The sequence below is a fragment of the Electrophorus electricus genome, chromosome 14 (assembly GCF_041902795.1).
Source record: "Electrophorus electricus isolate QZ-2024a chromosome 14, ASM4190279v1, whole genome shotgun sequence".
Lineage (NCBI taxonomy): Eukaryota > Metazoa > Chordata > Actinopteri > Gymnotiformes > Gymnotidae > Electrophorus > Electrophorus electricus.
Window position 1 is genome coordinate 18,898,174 of NC_137510.1, and position 23,700 is coordinate 18,921,873.

General features: G+C 40.7%; 1 protein-coding gene across 2 annotated transcripts; it reads left to right on the forward strand.

Moving 5' to 3' along the window:
• Positions 1-81: 81 nt before the first annotated feature.
• Positions 82-17,527, forward strand: gask1a (golgi associated kinase 1A). 2 transcript variants are annotated; one of them, XM_027015414.3, is made up of 5 exons: positions 82-573; positions 10,780-12,153; positions 14,914-15,036; positions 16,216-16,319; positions 16,633-17,527. In XM_027015414.3, the coding sequence occupies exons 1-5, from the start codon at positions 571-573 to the stop codon at positions 16,826-16,828; spliced, it is 1,800 nt and encodes a 599-aa protein (XP_026871215.2). In that variant the 5' UTR covers positions 82-570; the 3' UTR covers positions 16,829-17,527. The 2 variants fall into 2 exon arrangements, with proteins under 2 accessions (XP_026871215.2, XP_081553076.1); XM_081696950.1 differs by lacking the exon at positions 14,914-15,036 and having other exon boundaries at positions 85-573.
• Positions 17,528-23,700: the final 6,173 nt, after the last annotated feature.

The window sequence follows — 23,700 nt, forward strand, 5'->3', positions numbered from 1 at the left end:
GTCAATCAAGACAAATTGCAAACCTAAAAGTCCTTTTTAACGTGGAGATTACCAGTTGGTCGCACCTCCACAGGCGCGCTATCTAAGCGATTTTTAAAACCCGCGCTGTCTGTTCTCATGTTTCAGTACATTCCACCACGAACCTAGACGAATCCGGAGGGACTTTCCTTATGCACTCTAACTCTTTGCAAAAGGTTGGTCCTTGGAGAAGAATATGAACTTGTGGACGCATTAGTTTTCCAGCTTTGTAGGTTCGGAGTTGAAGTTCAACTTAAAGGTAGACAATAAAACGGGCTGCACCAGGGTCCGAAACTTGCAGGGTTTTTTGGGGGGTTTTTTTGTCCCTAAAGCCGTAGTCTGATCTCACAGAGGAAAGAAAACCTGCAGTGATGAGCAATGAGTGGAGCTCGGGTACCGCACTTTTGATTCACGCGATAGGAATGAAGATGATGTGGCGATAAAGGTCGATCTGAAGTATGAGGAGATAACCGATGTGTACGCACAAACGAGAACACCGTAAACACTTTAAGCAGCTAGAACAGTTACCGGTGCACACGCTCGACGAATATAATGGTAAGGGTGCAGACTTTACTGCCTATTAATTAGCCTACTGCTGTCTTTATAAATTAAATGAGGTTTCTTCTGCAATTTCTTATTTATAGACAGGTATAGACACTGGGTCTTTGCCTTGCAAGTTGGTGCTAATTTAGAGGAGATGTCTGATTTTCAGTATGGTTTCTCACTTATATGCGAACTACACTGCGCCACCTCGAGTTTAATCAGACCTGGATCTACGAAGAACCTTTATGTCTTTTAGGTTTGCAGTAACTGAGAGGTGTCATATTTAATGTAACTAAAATGCTAAACCATTTGTAAAAGTGAATAACATTACATTCCAAGCATTTAGTTGACACTTTTATCCATAGCAACTTACAATTCAGAACACAACTTGAGCAATCAAGGGTTAACAGCCTTATTCAGGGGCCAACAGTGGCAACCTGACTGTGGTGGGGCTTGAACTGGCAACCTTCTCACTACTAGTCAAGAACCTTAACCACTGAGTTACAACTGCCCTGTGGCATTTATGGTATATAGCTGACGTGTTTAACTAAAGTGACCTACAATTATAACTGAACACAATTTGGGCATCTGATGGTCAAAGGCCTTGTTCAGGGGCCCAGCAGTGGCAACTTGAACCAGCAACCTTTGGATAAATAGTCAAGTACCTTGAGCACTGAGCCACCACTGCCCCCATTAGAGACACAACACCACATTAAAGATTTGCTATGGAATACAGCAAGATCTTAAAGCCATACCAAAGTTTTGACTAAAGCACAAAGTCTATTTTCAGGTCACAGCCCAAAAGAAATATTAAGATCATCATCATTTTGGGAGAGTTTTCAAAGCCATTATCTCTGTAAATTATTCTGATGTTCTTTGTGTTGCATTGCTATTGGGAAATTAATCTCTGCACAGCCAAATCCTCAGTGCTGAACACTCTCAGCACTTATTTAAGTCAGGCAGGAAACAAGTAAAGTGTAAGCATAAATTCTTTTATGTAAGAGGTGATTAATTCATGTGTGTTGATTCATTAATGTAAGGGTTGATTCTTTAGTGTAAGAATTAAATTATTAATGTAAGGGTTGATTCTTTAGAGTAAGCGTTTGTTCATGAATGTAAGGGATGATTCTTTAGTGTAAGCATTGATTCATTAACGTAAGGGGTGATTCTTTAGTGTAAGCATTGATTCATTAATGTAAGGGTTGATTTGTTTTGTTGCATGTGTTGTGTGAAGGAAGAAGCCCATAAATCCATCACATCCCTATTCAGTCTCTAGAGAAACAACTGCCATGTTTGTGAAACAAATTTCTCATCACCAATCTCAAGGCTCACTATTTTTTTTTGTGTGTGTATGTGGGGGGGGGGGGGGGGTCTGTTCTGAAAGCAGATCTACTTTGTGCACTATTCGCGAGTATGGCTGGTGTCATATTGCAGCCAGATCCTTGAGTGGTGCAGTCCAAACATGCCCATGTTCTACTCCACTGGGAAATCATGCATTATGAATGACCCATGGATGTATTTCTAACCTCCATAAATCTGTCAATCACACGCTCCACCACTGTACGCTGTGAAAACCGATTTATTGGTAAAAGATTTGATATATGGAGAATGATTGCATAATGTCACTTGAGTTACGCCAACTTATCCAGCATGTGTTGTATTTAACAGCATGTTTGCTCAGACAAGTAGAGGCAACTCAAATACGTCAAGGCAATTATTACTGAGACTTACTATCTATGAAGCTGAATGATCATGCAGGGCTCCAGTGCTTCACTGTCTTTAGTGAGATCTTGAGTGGACAGGAGGCAGCCAGTGCAGCAAAGGAATATCCACTGGTAGCTTTTTCATATCTTTGAAATGTCACAGTTTTGGTAAGATGAATATTTTTAGAATATAACTCTGTGATGGGCATCTTGAATTCACTTGCATAAAGAGAAGCATGGGAATGCCCCCTAACCTTTTTTCTTAGAGACCCATTTGCCAGGGCACTGAAAGAACAGTGCCCTTTTCCTGACATCCTGGTCACTGTAAATCACACTTAAGGTGTGGAATACATTACGAAGTGGTGCACAAACAGTCAAAACACTTATAATACATCCATAATTTATATAATACCTTAATAAATAACATATGCCAGTCATAAGTGAACATAGATACTCTGATATGGACTACACTGATATGGACTCTTAAGTACCTGCTTTAAAGAATGATATGTGGTGCATCATGTGTCCCTGATTTTAACCAGTTTAAAGTATTTAAATTGTGGTTTAAATCATGTCACAATTACCTGCCCTGTACTATTTTGCTAAGCCTTAAGTATAATTTAAATACTGTTTTTAGTGCTCATGGTCTTGCTAGAATTATCATGGCTTTGTCCTCTGTATTCTGATGTAACCTATAGAGCACTGTAACTATAATTGATTGGTCCATACACTTCTACAGACCTATTACTCTATATGTGCATGTGTGTGTGTATATTTGTTTCTCTGTGTGTGTGTGTGTGTGTGTGTGTATGTGTGTGTGTGTGTGTGTGTGTGTGTGTGTGTGTGTGTGTGTGTGTGTGTGTGTGTGTGTGTGTGTGTGACGTATTGAATATTGAAAGTCTTTGGTCCTTCTAGCCTAATTAAAACATCTATTGGATGTTTACACTTCCCTCATGAAACCAGCTTGGAAATCAATGCTGGCTGTGGATGTTCAGGACCGGAGTTGGCCCCCGGTGATAGACTTTAACACAGAGGAGAATTTCACAGTAAAGCTCAGAGCAAAGTGGCAATGATAATTCATGATAATTCAGTGACAGCAAATAAATCATTGTGTGTTTTGCAGGATCTGGTATGCATGGCATCTTATGTGTATAGAGATACCATAGTGAAGGCATAGAGAGGCTGTAGTCAAGCCTGTCATTAGAGCAGCCATAGTCAGGCCAAACAGGCAATAGGATGAACATTCATAGGCAATGCAAACCGAAGTCTGGAGGAAGTGACTTGCTTTATTTTTTACCCATTCTTAAATTCCTAATTAAACAATGTCTGATTCAATAAATACAGAACTAATTGGAGCATGATAACACAAATGCAAAAGAAATAGTACTTTTATCCTAGAAATGCTTTGAAGGAAAGTATAAAACTGACTTTCCATTTACTGTGTGATTAAAATCTTAAATCCTACCTACTGGCAGCAGAACAAGCACACACACAAACACCCATTTTTTTCTTATTCACATAAACACACACATACACACAAGGGAAAAGTACTGCCTGACACCATTTATTACCATGACTTCACTGTCATGAAACTGTTTTTTGTGTTTTCTGTGTAGTATAGGCTCCATTAACACACAAAAGCACACGCACACACGTACACATACTCTCTCACTCACTCTCTCTCGGTTTTTCACACACACATTTACTGACAATCTGTAGCAGTAAATATATATATATATATATATATATATATATATATATATATATATATATATATATATATATATGGGAATAATCTGGGGTGTGTGTGTGTGTGCGTGTGTGCATGTATGTGTCTGTGTGTGGTGTGGGGATATGTTCCTGATACTCATGACTAAATAAGGAGATAGAGACAATGGGGTTTTTTCTCCAGAAGCACAGAGATAACACAGAGTGTGTAGTGTCATAATTTACTAATTTACTATGCTTATGGCGGTATCAGTTGGCATGGCAACAGTAACAATGGTAGGATGTCAGTGTCTGGAGACTATCATAGAAATACTGGATCTGGACATTTTGTCTTTGGGCAAATAATCTTTGTAGAATTGTGCAAAATGTATCATCCTGCACAATTATCTATCAGACTCATGGTATCTATTATAAGAATTGTAATTAGTTTTTAAAAAATTGCCAACAAGTGTTATTCACGTTTAACTGAATTACTTTTTCAAAACTCTTTAAACAATTAGCACAACATCAGATTATGTGGGAAGAACTGAGAGTCCCAAATTCAGATCTTTCCAAATTCAGGAATTCCTTTCTCACTCAAACTCCCTCTCCAGCAAAGCTCTGTATATCTAAAGCATATTTTCACATTTCACATAGAACAATTCATGTTCAAAGCAGATTTGAAATCTGAACTTGACTGCACTTATTCATATTTCTTTGGATTCAGAATTGTATTAAAATAATTTAAAAATCCACCAATCATAGGTGATTCTCAGTTTAGTTGAAGACCTACCTAGCTGTTTTGCTTTCCACTTTTTTACCATCTAAACAAAAGGGAACATCTCTGGAATGATTTTTCCGTGTAAAAATGAATCTTGCTGGCAGAAAAAAAAAGACTGTCTGGGAGAGGAAGAGGAAGACGCAGTCAAGGTAGAAAGTGTAGTCACAGATTAGGGCTGCTGTCATGTCAAAACTGATGGTCTATCAGTAAGAGGCTGAGTGAGAGTGCAGCTACACCTGCCAGGCTGAACGCCCAATTCTCTTGCCAAGATTTTTAAGCTCAACAGGTAATGTGTACATTCTGCAATGACATCTTGATTTATAAGTTGAGCAAAGGCCCCAAAAACACTATTTTTTCTGCTTTATAGTACACAGGTTGCCTTGCACACAGAAAAGAGGTAGAATTTTTCACAATAGTTGTCATGGACATCACCAACAATGCCTTAAATCTCAAGCTAGAGTGTTGGCAAACAACACTATATACAGAAATATTTAAAGTGTAAGCATATAATTAGCATTAAGCAATGGATACTCAATACACTTTGAGTAGAACTCTGTGTGAAGGAAATCTGCTACCAATAAGTTTCAATTAGTGTATTGTAGAGAGTAATGGAGTTTGAAACAAGTCAAACACTCCATATATGTGCATTTGTGGATGAAGCTGGTTTCAGTATGGACCAATCACACCAGCGATGGAGGACTATGATTGGGAAATGAGCAACAGTGGACATTTCAGACATCCAGAAGTATGCTGGAGAATTTCTGGTTAATTTTTGTAACATATATGATGTACTTTCTATAAAATAAAGAGGTTCAGCTAAGTGTGGATAAAGTGTTCTTGTTGAGAGAACACTAACACTAATCTGTGTTAATATTCAGTCGATTTTAAGGCGTGCATGCAAGTGTTTTGGTCGTTTCAGTGCATTTTGGTTAAGAGAGGTTAACTGCTCGGCTGAGCTGCATATTGGTTAAGAGAACTATATGAAGAGTTGTGAATAAGTGAACTCAGAATTGAGAAATGTTTATAAGCGATTGTGAAAACGAATGAATTAGATTACATTCAGCAAAGCACAGTGTGATGGGTTGTCAGTCGTAAGAGTGACTACTCTGATTTATAGATGTACTGAAAGATAATACAGTGTTTGGTGTAATACAGAAGGAAAACACCTGAATTGGCACTTGACAGCACAGGGTAAAAACAATGTGTCTCTCTGCACCCATAGGACACAGGGACGAATAAGTGAGGAAGAGAGACTGTTCGCTAACATGCGCACATACACACATACACACACAAGGCTGTGGAGACAAATGTCAGAAACATCTGGACATCTAACCAATAGACAGCACTGATGGCACGCTGATGTGGGACAAGGGACAGGAGCAGATGGCTCATTTCTCTCTCTCTCTCTCTCTCTCTCTCTCTCTCTCTCTCTCTCTCTGTCTGCCTCTCTCTCTCTCTCTCTCTCTCTCTGTCTGCCTCTCTCTCTCTCTGTCTGCCTCTCTCTCTCTCTCTCTCTGTCTGCCTCTCTCTCTCTCTCTGTCTGTCTCTCTCTCTCTCTCTGTCTGCCTCTCTCTCTCTCTCTCTCTCTGTCTGCCTCTCTCTCCCCCTCTCTCTCTCTCTGTCTGCCTCTCTCTCTCGCTCTCTCTCTCTGTCTGCCTCTCTCTCTGTCTGCCTCTCTCTCCCTCTCTCTCTCTCTCTGTCTGCCTCTCTCTCCCTCTCTCTCTCGCTCTCTCTCTCTGTCTGCCTCTCTCTCTGTCTGCCTCTCTCTCCCTCTCTCTCTCTCTCTGTCTGCCTCTCTCTCCCTCTCTCTCTCGCTCTCTCTCTCTGTCTGCCTCTCTCTCCCTCTCTCTCTCTGTCTGCCTCTCTCTCTCTGTCTGCCTCTCTCTCTGTCTGCCTCTCTCTCCCTCTCTCTCTCTCTCTGTCTGCCTCTCTCTCCCTCTCTCTCTCGCTCTCTCTCTCTGTCTGCCTCTCTCTCTGTCTGCCTCTCTCTCCCTCTCTCTCTCTCTCTGTCTGCCTCTCTCTCCCTCTCTCTCTCGCTCTCTCTCTCTGTCTGCCTCTCTCTCCCTCTCTCTCTCTGTCTGCCTCTCTCTCTCTGTCTGCTTCTCTCTCTGTCTGTCTGTCTGTCTCTCTCTCTCTCTGTCTGTCTGCCTCTCTCTCCCTCTCTGTCTGCTTCTCTCTGTCTGCCTCTCTCTCCCTCTCTCTCTCTCGCTCTCTCTCTGTCTGCCTCTCTCTCTCTCTGTCGGTCTGCCTCTCTCTCCCTCTCTGTCTGCTTCTCTCTCTCTCTCTCTCTCTCTCTCTCTCTCTCTCTCTCTCTCTCTCTCACTCACACACAGTCCTCCATCTTTGCCTTTACTGTTTTCCCTACACCTCTGTGTCTTTCCTTGGAAATCATGCATCATAAAGTCATCGTTCACTATAAGGTCTGTGTATTGGGGTTGTGGGGATGGGGACACAGCTGGCATAGCTGGTCAATGAAGCTGAGCTTGCTGCAAATAGTGAATATGTGTTGTCTTCCAAAAGTCTTTTAGTGTTAGTATTCATGACAGTAGAGATATGCTATTTGAGGACAGTACACAAATGGTATTTGAGGACTTGTGGATCTGTTTTTCACAGTGCTGTACAATAGTGTACTGTACTGCTGATTTGCGCAAGAAGTCACATACACATGTGAGTAACTGCAGATTTGACCTCTGATCCAAACTGATCTGCGGGTCCAAAAAAAGCCATTCTCACTTCTCAAAAGTTCAGAATTCTGATTCATCATAATAGAAAGAGGATAGTAGTGCGTCTGAAGCATAGTCTATCAGAGTATGGGCCTTCTAATCTAATTATAGTTGCGGAGTGTCTTCCTGTCTTAAAGGGAAGGATGATATATACTGGCATGTTCAGTGTCACCCACTGATATTCTAAATAATTTGAGAAGCTTTCTCCCTCTTCCTTTCTCTCTGCAAACACAGTAATAGACAGGATAATTGTATACATGCCTCTCCTATACTGACAGTCCTGTCCCGACAGCTACAGTGGCCTCAAAGCGCATTCTCACCCAATTACTGCCGAACACCAAGTGAGGCTTTGTTCTCTGTTGTCATTAGCACCCACTCATTCTAATCTTTCCTCTCCATTTTGCAAACCAGCGTTCAGTTGCCGGCTGTTGGTTGCCTTTTCCTGTCTTTCTCAAGGCTGAGGGTACTTGCCATAATCATCGTAATGTTTGACATTTCTATAAGTTCTAGTTTAAAGCTAGAGGCAGTGTAATTATGCTGCTCTGTCAGCTTCTCTGAAAGGTCCGATCATTATTGTTGAAATTGGGTCTGACCTCATCTTAATCATCTCCTGGGGGGGGGGGGGGGTTACTTGCCTGGCCCTGCTGCCACTTCATTATCCTCTGTGTTTAAAGCAATCAGATCAGCTTCTCTAAAATATTCTCTCAGCTGCTGCTTGTTTGTCTGGTAAGTGGGGAAAGGGTGTAGTAAAATCCATCATATTGCTGTGTTTATGCTTGAGTAAGGATTGCACAGTTTTTACCATTTACATTGGAATATGTATATCAGGGCAAAGAAACAATAGTTACAATGCCCTTTGCTGTTGTAACTCTCAATTTGGTCAGTATATGTTTAGCAGCTGATCAATCTACTGCAGACTCTGCCATGCCACAACTTTAGAGCAAAAGTTATTTTTCCAAAAATAACTAGATCAAGCAATTTTCAGTTTCAGATTTCAAAGACACACTGTCAGTGGGAATGTTAATGTCTTGACATTACATAGCTACACCGTTTGTAATGGTATCAGCTTTAAATAGACATACTATGCAATGCAGCCCTCAGTAAAAGGCTATAGACATAGATGATGAAGAAAGAGCCATCACTTGAACTGCATGTGAAATTCCAAATGTGTAATTCCGCTTTGCCAGAGGTAGAGACAGACCCAGCTGTGCCAAAGAAATTGAGGCAGGGACAGAGGAGGAAGGAAATGACCTGTCTTCCCTCTGCCTTATAAAGCAGGCAGACACAGACTCAGTGCAGCAAAAGGCCTGCCAAGCTCACGGGAATGTGAGTGCATTTCCATTTTCTCAGCTAGGATTAAACTATTTCTTCTTCGGTTTGAGAATATTTACTGTTCTGTGTTTAGCCGGGTAGAACATTTCATTGGAGTTTTCATTTGGGTTAGTAGCCTATCCTGATGTTTATCTCAAGACTCTTGTATCAGATTGCTTTTACAGGAACTTGTATCTAAAGTCTCTTTTCTGTCACTTTAAGTGCTATAGACTATAATGTAATAGAGTGCATTGGGAACTGGTTATTTTTTAGCATAGTGATGCCTATTTGACATTTTTAATGACATTAAAAGGTGTTTAAATTAGCTGTTTTCCATATTACCTCAGGGTGTGTGAGTGTGAGTTCTGCCTTGTTGAATGTTGTGAAACCTTTGCTATGCTAATTGGAGCTCTTTGCATACAGAGAGTGTTAAAGCAGTTTAGTGTAGCACACATGCAAGACTGTTGCCCTGATAAATGGGAACACCAGGTGCTAAACATCAATCTGGCATTCAAAATAGTGCAAAAACGAAAACAAGACACTGAGCTATTGTCTCTTGAAATTTGTATTGTTTTGATCCAGTTTATGGGAGACTGACTTCATAAACTGACCATATATTTAAATACAGTCAATCTTATGCTAAGATATATACAGTCATTATTCTATTAACCTCAGGAACAAGCAAATGTGATCATTATGTGTGCTGAAATAAAATCTCTGTTGACCCTTTTACCCCAACTTCCACCTTCTTTTGTGATTTTATGTCTTGCTTTGTGTCTAATACAAATTTTTTATTGCTATTTTTCACTTTCATAATAATAATGTACAGGCTTCAGTAAACCACTTCGAGGCATATGTCATGTGCAGTGAAGAGTCACTTTGTTTGGTTGGACTGAAGGCCTCGTCTGTGCTTTCAGCTTGCATGTTCCTACTCCCTCTTCCCGTTTCTCTCCAGGCTATCATATCCCACTGATGAATCATTTCTGAGCTGAGCTTGTGTTTTTCAAGAGTGTATGGTTGACCACAAAAACCAAACCTTATCCCAAATGTGGATAGCTTACATCTTCGGTCACCTTAATATTCCAAGCCTTACAGCAAAGCTGTGTAAAACAGGCCAGCCAGCAAGCACGACACTGCTCAGCCTTCAACAGGTCGGGCTCGGCCTGAGCTTCCTCATAGCCAAGAGAAGCTGCACCAGAAGAACTCCAATCCCGTGCTGCTTCAGGCATGACATTCTTCAACCCACAGTATAATGGGAGCCTTTCATAGACGCTATCTGGAAAAGTCATAAACCTTTTCAGCTACAGTTAGTGGATCTTACAGAGTTGGTACATTCCTATCCTCAGGCATCCCTCAAAAGCATAACAATACAGCATATATCAGCATATCACACTCCCTTTTACCTTCAAAGGAAAAGGTTTTATTCAGTGGAGCAGACCAGATTTTATGTGATATGAAAATGTTAAGCAAAAAAACAAAAAAAACAAACAAACAACAAAGTGTTTAATGGGAAAAAGTCTGCAAAGAACAAAATGAATTTCTTTCCTATTTGTGAATATACATTGTTAGAAAATTGTTTCCATGCGTGGCCCTAAATTACTGCTTGCCCGTTGTGAAAAAGTTATATTTGGGGTGGGATAATTAAAGAAAGCCTTTGAGAGAAAAGCTAAACACATGTTTAGGACACTCCCTTTCAAAACACCATTATTCTGACAAGGAATCACATTCCTTTCCAAATGGATTTTTTTTACTTTTCTCTGCCATATTTCCTGACCAGCTTCTCTCTCATTAGCTTGTATTTATATTTTTTAACATAGCCTATTCACTATGATATACAGGCCTAGTAGCAGCACATGAATGTTATTCCTTCTAACACATATAGACCTCTGCTCTATCCCTGCAATTTGAGCAGCTTTTTAACTGCATAGAGTTTACTGAAGATTTGTTGTCTGTATTTTTTTAATCAGCATTGTTTCTGTGCTCTGTGTGGCAGAGTCTAAGACCAGGGCTGAAGCTGAGAGTGAAGCGGCGCTACATTGTGGCTTTTCTTTCTCTCCTCACCGTGTCAGCAGTGATGATCAACACACGTTCACCCTCCCCCTCAGAGGAGAGGAGCGTTCCCCCTAAGGGGCCTCAGCATAAGCAAGCCACTGGGCTAAAAGTGACGGATTCCATCCTACCTCTCCACCGGCTCCCTCCACATGGCCGTAGCGGAGCCTGGAAGCTTTCGGAAATGAAAGATCCAGCCAAGCCCCTACCACTGGAGGGCCGCCACCACCAGCACAGAGGCAACAAGGTTCAAGAAAGGGTCCAACGAGCCATCCAAAAGCACCTGAAAAACAATGTGAAGAGGACGTTCACAAAACCGAAGCAAGGGGTTTATCTAGGCAAAAACAAGCACTTGCCCCAGATGTTCAAAGCCAGTGCTAAGGGAAGGCAGAACAACAAACAAGGCAATGGCAAAGTCTTAAGTAATGACATTCATCATCTTCTCTCCAGTCATGTGCAAACCGTACTGCAGTCTGCCAGCATGCAGAGTCTCCAGCCAGACATGAGACCATGCAGGCACAAATGCAGTCCAGATGGGCCCAAGCCAGAGAGGCTGCTAGGGAAGGCTGGTGCACAGCAGCCTCTGGAGCTTAAGCATGCCTCAGGAGAAACCAATATACATGAAAGGAAAGCAGAACCCGCCAAGAAGGAGAGGCACCACTTCACAAGCAAAAATATCAACATCGTGTCTGGGGCGGAGGCTGATGGGAGGGACTTCATGACTGGTTGGTGTGAAACACTACATGATAAGAATTTCCGTGAGAACTGGAGGCAGACTAGGGCTGAATCTCTGCCCTGGTTTAGTAGAGATGATGTGGAGAAGATGGATATGCTTGCCACAGGCACTGTGCTGAGTAAAGCTAGACTTCCTGGCCATGGGCAAGTGCTTCAAGTGGGACTTGGTAGTTGCAGTGACTGTGCTCTTCCACTAGGGGGGAACCATAGCAGGCTCTGCGAGACTGGAAACTGTGCCCTGATCAAACGCACCAGTGACTGGTTTGAAGTACTTGCATTCCACCTGGACAGGGTTCTTGGTCTTAATAGGAGTCTTCCAGCCGTTCTAAGGACCTTCCATAGTGATCTCCTCCCATACAAGTATACCAGTGGCTCTCTCAGACCTGTAGTGTGGTGGGACCCAGACATTCAGCATCTAGCTGATGATGATAATGACCAGAAATCTTTCAGCCTCACATGGCCTCAGTATCAGACTCTACTAAAGACCAGGTGTGGGATACAGATGCCTCTGAACTCCTCTGCGTGTGTAGGGGTACACCATTCGGAGTGGGGACGGCTAGCGCTGTTTGACTTTCTGCTACAGGTGAGGGGTTCGGTTAAGGCCATACTGATTTTCTGAAATACAATTTTAATATCATTTTATGCTGAGCATTACATCAAACAAAATTTAAGGATGTCATATTTAACATCACATAAAGTAGATTGATGTTAAAATTTGCAACAAATGTACAGCAAAAAGAGGCATCAAAAAAGATGAAAACCCTTATAAAAATGTGTTGTACACATACATTTTAAAGTCTGATTTGAATTCTGGTTAACAGATTTATGTTTCACAATGTGAAATGTTGTTTCTGCCAAGTAAACAGTGAGCTGCCAAGAGCAATGTCATGCAAAAGACTGTGAATAATGATTTCATCAGCATTGTTTATTTTTCAGAAAATAGGACACCCTTACATTGTTCTGTATAATGCTTTAGCTGGTGTTATGACTCACATTTTCTACCAACAGCAAAATGTGGATTTTCTGATCCAGGGTGAAGTAGAAGCACTTGGTCACAGAGTTCATGACTCTGTCTGCGACATGGATGACTGTAATTGGGTAGCTAATTCGACATTGAATCACAGCCAGGTTTTTAACAGTCAAGTGCCGCAGTTTATTAAATGTATAACTTAGTAGCAAGACTATATGTAATTAATTGGTTTAATTATCCTCTGTGCAAGACACTATCTAGGATATGCTTAGTGTTTGTGTCAAAATGAAAGTGTTATAATTAGATTTAAAGGTGTCTGTAATGCACCGCAGGGCATTAGAGGACACAGCTTCCCTTTATTTTCCTCTTCCTGTTAACTGACACTCATTCCCTAAAGAAAGACTCCACAAAGTAATTTTTCAGAAATTAGAGCAAGGGTTACCATGGTGACATAAGATGACATGATCATGTGAGCATAGATTTCTCTGGTACATGAAGAGTGAAATGGAGCTGATGAAGAAAAGGCTGAGGGTGACATACAAATTAGCTCCATGGATGATTTATCAGTCTGTTATATATAAAGCAGTGTTCTGTTAGGGGGTTTAAGATTAAAATGTTGTGTACACTCTGTCATGAGGCATGCCAAAATACGCAACAGAGTCAAATTCGGTTGTAATAGCAAAAACAAATCATAGTACTTGTTAATTATGTTGAAAACATCTTACAGTGGTGTTCTTTAGTTTGAAGTATCTGGTCCTTGTACTCTCAACTATGTTATGTAAAAATAAAAAATCCATTTGATTTGTTGAAACTTCGCACACAGTCAAATGAAGCCAATTTAACTACAAAAGAATCCAATTCAGACTTGTGTTGAGCTCTGTGTACATGAACATATATATGTGTGTGTGTGTGTGTGTGTGTGTGTGTGTGTGTGTGTGTGTGATATGAGATTTGTGTGCCCATGGATAGCCCATGAATAAAACATAAGGATACACAAAGAGAAAAGTCAATAAGTGTAACCTAGCCAACAGCTAATAGCATGGTATTGATCTGATGAAATTGCTGAGTGGGACCCGTGAACACTTGTTCCCAACTCCTCATTTAACAGCTCTGATGGCACTGAGGTGCAACTTAACACTCATCAGCGTGGAACAGCGTGAAGGACACTCTCATGGCCTGTCACCACAGGAACAGGACACCTTCTCTGTGCTGCCCTGATCTGTGAATAAGAACTTGCAGGAGCATGGTCCTCTTTCACATGAATCTTTTGAGAGTCCAACTGCTAGAGAAGTTATATTGCCAATGCACATAACATGCACACTGAGTTTCCTGTTCTTGCATATAATGTGGGAATGAGTGGGTCTTACATTTCGATGCATAAGTGTGTGTGTATGTATGTGTGTGTGTTTGTGTGTGTAACCATGGAATCATACAGGTTAACATAAGTGCATGTGAATGTGCTAAGCTTTATGTAGGTACATGGACAAGAAAAGACTGTAGTGATGAAAGCTTGCATTGCAGAATCCTCCACAGGGAAAATGCTATGAGTTATTCATGATGGTTCATTGGCAGTGCTGCTGTTAAAAGCATGTAAGTGAATCCAGTGATTATCTCTAACCTGGCATTAAGCACAGAGACGGTGAGTTTCAGTCTGTTGTGGTAGACAAACCTGTTCAGCATACTATGTGCCACACATACTGAGGTGTGAGCACAGAAGCTGCCACACTCTGTATAGACACTCTGTGTGCCGAAAGATAAATACTGTCCAACTCTGTAATTTTATCTTATCTAATGACTTGATTTGTCATCTGTCCTCATAATATCCCATATTAGAATGTATCTTCTGTGACCTATACACTTCTCAGACCTTTTAGCACAAAATTGGTGTGGCGTCTGCTTCATAAGGCAGCCTTTAGGAGCTGTGTGTAATGTAGCAGGGGTGTGTGAGAGTCGAAGTGCAAGGAGGAGTGTTAACTCAGACATGCCTGCTAAAACACACACCTCGAGCTCACGATAGCAACTCTCCACAGCCTGAGCGTCACATCCAAGATACTGACCACACAGGAGTAAACAGTACTCTGAACAAACCGCAACATGGTACTATTAAAGAGTTTATGCTACGTAAATAAATGAAACAGTGTTGATGAGGGTGATTATTATTATTAGCATTCTTGTTGTTTTTGTTGTTGTTCTTAATCCTTTAAATCATGTATAGGATTATTTATCATCATACGTTCATAGATGTTTCATGTAATTGGATAAAGTTACCGTTATAGAAATGGAAAGGATACAGGATACACACATACATACATTTATATATATATATATATATATGCACATGCATCCCTCCTCCACATCTCTGCTCCTCCCCAGGTCCACGACAGACTTGACCGGTACTGCTGTGGGTTCCATCCTGACCCTGCTGACCTGTGTGTGGAGAACCTTCTCAATGTCCAATGTTCAAACCCCCAGCATTTAATGTTGGTGCATATTTTGGTAATGTCATTTTAACCTTGAGAGCACCTAAATTAACCTAAATAATGTACTGCATCATAGTTAATATCACATTTTAACAAACATTTTTATTCCTGTTTTCCTTTGATCTTGTTTCTTTGAGCTTGTTGTTGTTGTTTGGTTTTTTTTGGTGATTTGCTCTGTAATGTTATTTGCAACCTGATGATAAGCATGCATTTCCACACTGAAGATACTTCAACAGTGTCCTTGAGCTGTTTAGTCCCAAAGTGGCTTGTGTATGAAGTCTGTTTCACTTCCTTTCAGAGGACACATGCATAAATGATGACACAGTGGCTTCAGTGAAACATAACTCTATTGCACTTTTTTATCTCCAGATACATATAGAAATATTGACTTGCCTGGGGATAACAGATGACCCTTGATACTAGCAGAATCTGTTGCAATTGCAATGAAACAAAATTCATGATTTATCTGAACTGAAGCACAGCAGACAGACATTTCTGTTTCTTATTGTCTCTCCCTCTTTGACCACTACTAAAGTTTATGACCTGGATCATTTGAAAGGTTACTTGCCATTTTACATCTTATGAGACACCCTCGCATTTTTAAAAATGATTGATCATCTTGGACACCATCATTATAAAATTGTCATTCCAGGACAGTAAGAATTGAATGGTGAATCTTTATAAGGGGGGATGAATGTGCTTTCGTTTGATAACCACTGTCCCACAGTAGAAACAACACTGCTACGTGTTGTGATTTGTGGGAGTTCTGCTTTCCACATATGCTGTAGTACTGCAGTACAAGATACTGTAGCAGTATACTACATGACTACAGGACGTTCAATCCCCTTGTTATGTATCGGTCAAAAGCCTTCTGCATGCTGTGGGCCAGCTGGAGCAGCAAGGATCTTATGAGCTTATATTAACCTTTTAAACACCAGGGCTTCATTTACGTGCTGGTTTTGAAAACCATTGTCCATGGTGTTATACTCTGTTCTTTTGCTATAAGATTTACCAAAGGGTCATGTTTATGTTTTTATTGTTTCTGTTACTATTATGTTACTACTGCAATTATTGTATTGCCTACCTAGTTAGGGTACTTGTTGCAGTTTCTTGCGCACAAATGTACTGCAGTTATTTCATTATATTTCATTATTTCATTTCATTACCTTTTCTCTCCTCCTCAATGTCTCTGCAGGTTCGCAGGGCTGATCCCTCCAGACTGGTGTTTATAGATAATGCAGGCAGACCTCGTCACCCACAGGACGACCTTAACTTCAGGCTGCTTGAAGGCATTGATGAGTAAGTACTGATCATGAAAGATCAAGGTTTTTGAAAAGTTGATATATGTGGGGAACTGTATCCACATATATATAGCCACTGTGCATTAAGGCGAGGGCTCATGTTTACAGGACATCCACAAATAATCATACATCAATAACTATACATCAATGATGTAAAATCAAAATCTATTCCTGACCTTGAAATTGGAGTACATTGAATTACTGTATGCTGGTATTACTAATATTATATTAGTACTAATATTAGTGCAGGACATTAAAAAGCCCTAACAGTGAGAGCCTGCCCTGAGAACAGAGCACTCTGTGATTGGCAGGTTCCCGGCAAGGGCGTTGCAGGTGCTCCGCTCAGGCTGCCTGGAGCAGTTGCTCCTGCACTCCCTCTCTGCGGATAAGGCACTGTGGGAAAGCAGAGGAGGTGCAGCAGGCCTCCGGACCACCATCCACAACCTACAGCATAGAGCCAACGCCCTGCTGCAGCACATCCGTGGGAAGAGTGGAGAGCAGGAGTAGACAGAGGCCCATAAAACTGTACTGCCAAAAAACAGAACTGCTTTATTTAGACCAAAAGTAAAGTAGTTCACATCTGCAAATGGTGATTCTTTGTATAGCATTCTGAGAATGAGTTATGGTATCTGCAGCCTTTACTGTTGCATCATATCCATGAGAATGCACCAAGTGCTACCTTTGATTTGCCAATTTATGAGGAAAAACTAATAGGGAGTCTAATAGGGAGCTGTGCTATAGAAATGAGGTTTATTGCTCATAGCTGCCTACCGCCTTGTCCAGTGCCCTACAAAAAAAAAAAAGAAAAAGAATGAAGAGAGGGATCCCAGTATGTTTCTTAACAAACCTTCTAGTTTTCTGCTGCTGAGTATCCAAGAGCAGAGAGTGCATGGGAAAGGTCAGCACAGAGCTGCAAGAGGCAGGGATCGGTGTGCGGGGATGAGATGGGAAGGAGCCGGAGATATTTTCCTGGGAAGGTTGTACTGGGAAACTGTGGGGTGGTGCACAGGAGGAAAAGCACAGCTAAAGACAGAAGCTGTGTTGTGGCACCATGCGCTCTCTTTCTCTCACACACACACACACACACGAAACATTGGTTGTTTCTCTTCATATTCAACGTTTGAGAAAAGCTTTGATATAACTCTAATTCAGCAATGATATTGTCTTCAGGCAAAATGCAGTGCATAATAAACAATCTGTACTTTATATGGTCTTGTCACTTGCGTTGTTTAATGACACACTGGAGGAAGATTCCCATCATGAAAAATGAAAGCAAAAAAGTCCCCCTGTCTCCCATGTGCATAACCCACAGCCCAAAACACAAACATGTGCTACTACTTCCTTTTAAATCAAAATAACAGTTTATCAGAAAGGGTGTGTGTGTCTGCCATTTCACATCTGGAGCTACCCTGTATGGAAATTAGACACATCACCCCAGCATAAAATCAGGTGAACGAGTTTTCCGTGGATCAGTTTCAGTGTGAATCCACAATAAAATGGCAAAATCGAGCGATCTGAGCAACTTCGTGTGAGGCATGGTCATCGGAGCTAGAAGCCATGGGCAATATTTCAGAAACAATGCACCATGTTACAATGGTCGAATAGCCATGGATTAGTTCCAGAAACATGACAGTGCGTTTTCCTTGTTTCCCTGACTTTCTCAGTCCCCAGATCTTAATCCTATCGAGCGCCTCTGGGACGGGATAGAATGGGATGTTCTATTTCAACACCTAGTAGAATCTATGCCATGGACAAATTGCTGTGGTTCTGAAGGCCAAAGGAGGTCCAATGCACTACTAGATGGGTGTCTCTCTACTAAAGTGGCCATTCGGGGTATAAACACAGTGGGTGATCATATCCGTTTTTCTCACACTTGGGCCTTGTACCAGAGGCCTGAAACTTCCTAGCTTTGTGCTCTTTTAGATTGTTCATAGATTGATATTGTCAGCTGGGATCTGTTGCATCCACTACTCCAGCAGAGGGACCTGAAGTGCTTCTTTCACCACTGGAACAACTTTGGTGTTTTCTTCTTTGAATCTCAGGTATTTTTCCAACATTTCCAACATATTCCTTCCTTGGGATGTTTCCATCATTTGGGGCAGTTTTCTTTCCTGCATCTTGTCCACTACGACAGTATCTGGTTGGTCCACCACTACTTAATTATCTATTTGTGTCTGGAGGTCCACAGGATCTCATCCTTGTTTTTCTTTACCACTCTCTGTGCTTCTACCTATTTGGAAGGGGTGTTCGACTCATTTGCTTTGCATATGTTCCTGTATATGATCCCTGTCACTTGATCATGTCTCTCAGTGTTTGCCTTCCCTGCCAGTATCTTACATCCTGTTGATAGGTGCTAGATTGTCTCAAATTTAGATTGAGCACTTTTTTGGGTTTTGTCTAAGGTAATACAACCCTGCATTAGTTGATCTAGTGCTGAGTTAGTGCCTCTGTGCTGTCCTTGAGTCCCGCCTTTTCCAGCCATTGGTAGGATTGTGTTCCATCAGCTTCTGTTAGTGGCACATTATATAGGGGGGCTGATGCCATGGTACCTCCTTTGCTGCCATGGTGACCAGATCCCCATTTTGTCTGAGGCTCTCCCTCATCAGCTCATCCTTAGGGACATTGTGTGGACATTCAAGTATGTTTTGTGTCTCACCTTGAGCTGTGTATTTGGAAAACAGTGACTCAGACTTCGCTAAAGATGGGCTGGAAAAAAGTATCAAATAAAAATCAAAGCGAATTTGTGACGTTGCAAGCAGGGGCAACGCACGAGTAGTAGAAAGAAAACATTTTGAGAAAACAAAACAAGGATGCTAACGAAGCAGAAGAAAATGTTAATGAATGTTGGTAAATGGCTTGGCATAGAGGCTAATGTGAAGCGCTGGACCTCAGCTCCTGTGGGGTTTAAATAGGACAAAGGTGATTTTAGAACAGGTGTGTGTAATGATCAGTAATCTGGTGATTGAAAGCATGGAAGGTATCGGGATTTGTGATTGGTGAGTGGTGTAGTGTTTTGACAGGGTGTCAGCCGGGGAGTCACTGTGATATTATTATGATTTTTAATGTTACATTTTGTCATTGTTAAAAAAGTTGGAAAACCCAATTAAAACAGTGTATATAACTGCATTAATGACAATTTTGTAATCATTTGGTCATAAATACAATAGTTTAATATGGTTTGAATGGTCACACAGAAACAAATGATCTATTGGTGTTCATTACACATCTTGTTTTAGTTAGGCCTGCCATCATGTAATTCCACATGTGATCACATATATGGATTTTAGTAATTGGATTCCTTAAAACTGTAGTCACAGAGAGTTGCACGAATGATTGAAATTATGTGGGGGGGTGGTGTGCGTGAGAGAGAGAGAGAGAGAGAGAGAGAGAGAGAGAGAGAGAGAGAGAGAACAGAGAGAGTATAGAGAGATGGAGGGAGCGGGAGAGCTTGGTTTGTTTTACTTTCTTCTATAAATGGATCTTTTGGCAAGTAACCATATCATGGGCTTTTGCTTTTAAGCAAAACCACACTTGGCAAATCTGAGCCAAACCTGAATTAAACTGGAAAACAGACTGAATTTTTTTCAGTCTGGTTCACTATGTGCTGAGGGTTTCCAGGTTATTTTTATCATCAGTGACGTGACAGCTGGCTGTCATATATTGTTTATAGAACTACTAAAATGATTCCTTGCGGGTTTTATGGTCTGGTTTACAGACCTGTAACAATTGTACTTTGATTGTTACTAGAGTCACTGCAACAATCCCATGACAAAATAGATTTCAGGGCAAATAGTAGCAGTGCTTATTATACAGATATCGATAAGTATAGAAAAATGGTACATGGTTTTTCCTTTACTTATCATATGCAGGAATTATTTTTCCCTGCCATATATTTTGCTAAAAAGAAACCACAGATGACTTGCAATATAAGGAACCTTTGAAGAGTATGAGAAGACGGTAAAGATGCAGAAAATTCCATTGGAAACACAGTTGGAAATGAAATATAGCCAGTGCACAGCAGGCTGATAGAGACGTGGCATGATTTACGCCATGGAAAGAATGAACTACTCCTGTGTGTATGGCAGGCCTGTAGACCCAACCAAATCCTGACTGCCTGAAATGAGTCACTGCACTGATATCTGTTGTGTTGATGTTATTTAAATCCTCCAATAATCTAGTTAGACCGTAGACTACACACAACTAAACACATATACAACGAAATAATATTTTTCTGGAGAGGAGGAATTCCATTCCCAGAATGGGCCTAGTGCTCCTAGTACAGTGTGCTGAAGAGGTAATGCTAATATGTGCAAAATGATTTTCATCCACTACAAAGGAACAATGCTTACAAAAACCAATAATTGACAAGAATAACACTTGAATTTAATATTCTTAATAATATTAGCATACAGGCTAAATATGTTGGGAACTACAAGGAATTGGGACATTGCATTAGTATTGCCTACTACTGCCCCCAATACCATTAACATTTTAGCTGACACTTTCAGAGCAAAGCTATCAATAGGATTGATATCTGTATTGATTTTGCTGCAGCTTCCTTTGGCCTCTTCTAAAGCCATATGGAGTCTTATTGTAGAAGAGCAGTCATGAAAACTGACTACTCTCAGCAGATAGCTGAGCCCTGATGTGTATCCTCTTTAATTGCATTAATTAAGTGTTAACCAATTGTTAATTACACATGAAGGTCAATTAATCTTCAGTCCACTGAGACTCTAAGATAAAATGTGAAAAGTTTTCTACTCCTTACCCACAAAGGCCAGGCACGAATGCTCCTTGAAACACTGATTTATTTATTTATTCATTTATTTTTGTATTCTAATATGGCTACACAGCTTTAAAGAAATGTTTTCCAGTGTGCTGCTGCAGTGATGCTAATGACTGAGTCCTTAAGGTCCTCACCTTGGCTTGTTGCCATGACAATGTGTGGTACGCTGGAGGCTTGCTTTCAGCTCCGCTGTGGTGATGGACAGCTCCCACTCGAAGCTGCGTTGTCCCACGTGGGCGTCAGCGCTTCACCTGGGAGAGGCCATGCTTCACCTGCCCTCTCGCCCACTCCACTCCGCTGGGGCTTCAGTGCATTCAGCTCTCCTGCGTCAAAGGTCTGAACCTGGGTTATGTTGCCTTAAAAGCACAATCAGCACCAGGCTGGATATGAGAATTGTTATCCTGTAAAACATCATACCAGCACATTTTCAAGCCAATCACAGAAATGAGTTCTTCCATGTTCATTTTACTGCAGTGTTAAAATTGTGAATATTAGACAGTAATATTCAAGTAAAGAATAAAAGAGTTGTAAAAAAAAAATCAATAATGGAGTGCTTTCTTCTGGACAGACACTGTCTTAGAAGTGCAAACCCACTTGAATTTGAGTTGAATGTGTGAAGGAGCTTGAGTGAAAGAGTCGATAAGACATAATCCTGACTTCAAACACAGAGAGCTTAACCCCTCACCCTTCTTATCGCAGAGATATTTTTGCAAACATTAAGGTGACTAAATGACTCAGAGATCTCTTAGAAGAAAGAGAGTACTCCTGTCAATGTAATATGAAGGCAAAGAATATTCTTTATATGCTAAGTCATGGCAATCTTCCACTTAAAGTCTAATGCAAAGACAAAATCTATTTAGAGTTTCAGTTTCACATTCCTTGTGTTTGAAAAGGCCGTATAGATCTCACAGCTCATTAGTAGTTATTAGATATAACTAGCACTCAGTATGACTGAAATAGATTATGCTCCCAAATGGTTTAAGGTCAGGCAAGCTGTCTTAATTTACAGATATATGTTGTATAGAAGATGCAAACACAAAATAATTTTTGAATTATTATTTTTGCATAAACCAGCTGGCTACTCAACATTAACCCATTTTTAGCTAATACGTTCTATGGCTAATCAATAAATAATCTGAAAAGTTCAACAAACACTCAGAGCAAGATGTCTACCAGATGGCAGACTGGTGGACAGGTCGTGTGCCAGGTGTGTGCAGTCCATCGTGATTTTGTGAGACTTCCTCAGGCATTGTGGCTGGTAGATGCCCTGTAAGGCTGGCAGTTTGGTGCCTGTGATGAGCACAACTCCTCTCTGTAGTTTCTCAAGGGCCGTACTTTCACAGGTGAAGCCGCTGCCATGCAGTTAAACAGTTACGCAGCCGGTCAGGATGCTCTCTATGGTACATGTTTAGAAGGCGGTGGGGATGTTAGGGTAAGCTGATCTTCTTCAACTTCCACAGGAAGTAGACTCACTGCTTATACTTATACATATGTGTGTTATATACATGAGAGGCTTGTGAGGAAGAGTCCAATATTATGTTCTTTAATAGTTTAAGTAGAACTGATGTGAAATACACAAAATGACTCAAATAAGAAGCATGCTAATGCAGCATTGCATATAAAGAGTTGTACATTTAAAAGAGAATTTTAAATTTAGAATAAAGAGATTTGGAGGATCTTCAGGCATGCACATACTGCCCCCCTCCTTTTGCCTTTGTCTGCTGGAGGCTAGCACATGCTCATAGATTATACACAGCAACAAAAACAATCACAAGGTTCTACGAAAGCCACTTCAACTTCTGGGTCACCTGGAAATGAAAAGGAAGCATTGATGGAGCAGTACAAATGGGAGTGAGTATATAACAGCTACACCATGCAGCTGCGCTCATTAACTACTGACTATCTACTGACATCTGTGTCTGAATCAGAGCATACACCAGATACCTGCCACAGCAGTATCATCCAAATGCTGCCCATTCAGATAGACAGCTAAAGGAAAGGATGGTTGCTGCTTTGAGGCAATACGTTAGAGGAAGGATTGGGAGAGGAAACACATTTATAAAATCGTTTAAGAAACTTAAAACTCTGTGAGGCTTATTCACAATTGCTCAGTCAAGGATTAGTGGAAAGGTTAAGTGGATTTTGTGGGTCAGTGGAATAAAAACACACAAGTAGAACAATAACTGTTTCTCAAACTGTTCATCTGTTTGTAGTAAACTGAAGAGTATATTTTTCTGACCCAATATAACATGTTCCAGAAGCATCAGGCTCATATAATCCTTCATTTTGAAACCAAAAAATGAAACCATTTTGAAAGTCAAAAAACATATAACCTAACCTGTTAAAACTACTGCCACTGGTCCTTATCAAATTCTTCCCAGCGTATTAAGCAATTTCACTCAAATGATAGCATAGCAACTGGCACAGATTTCTAAAGCACTGATTGACTAGGTGGGTCCAAGGGAGTGGAAAATAGATCAGTTGATGCTCATTTAAAATGCTGGTGATCATTTAATGGTTGCATATTACCAACCAGTGTTTATTTCATGTTCTGTTTCCAAAGTAATAAGACAAACTCAAACAAAATGAATTC

Bases quoted from the DNA above. Each gene is read 5' to 3' on its own strand.
- gask1a (XM_027015414.3), top strand. The intron at 15,037-16,215 runs GTAATGTCATTT...ATGTCTCTGCAG, and splicing joins TAATGTTGGTGCATATTTTG to GTTCGCAGGGCTGATCCCTC. The intron at 16,320-16,632 runs GTAAGTACTGAT...TGTGATTGGCAG, and splicing joins CTGCTTGAAGGCATTGATGA to GTTCCCGGCAAGGGCGTTGC.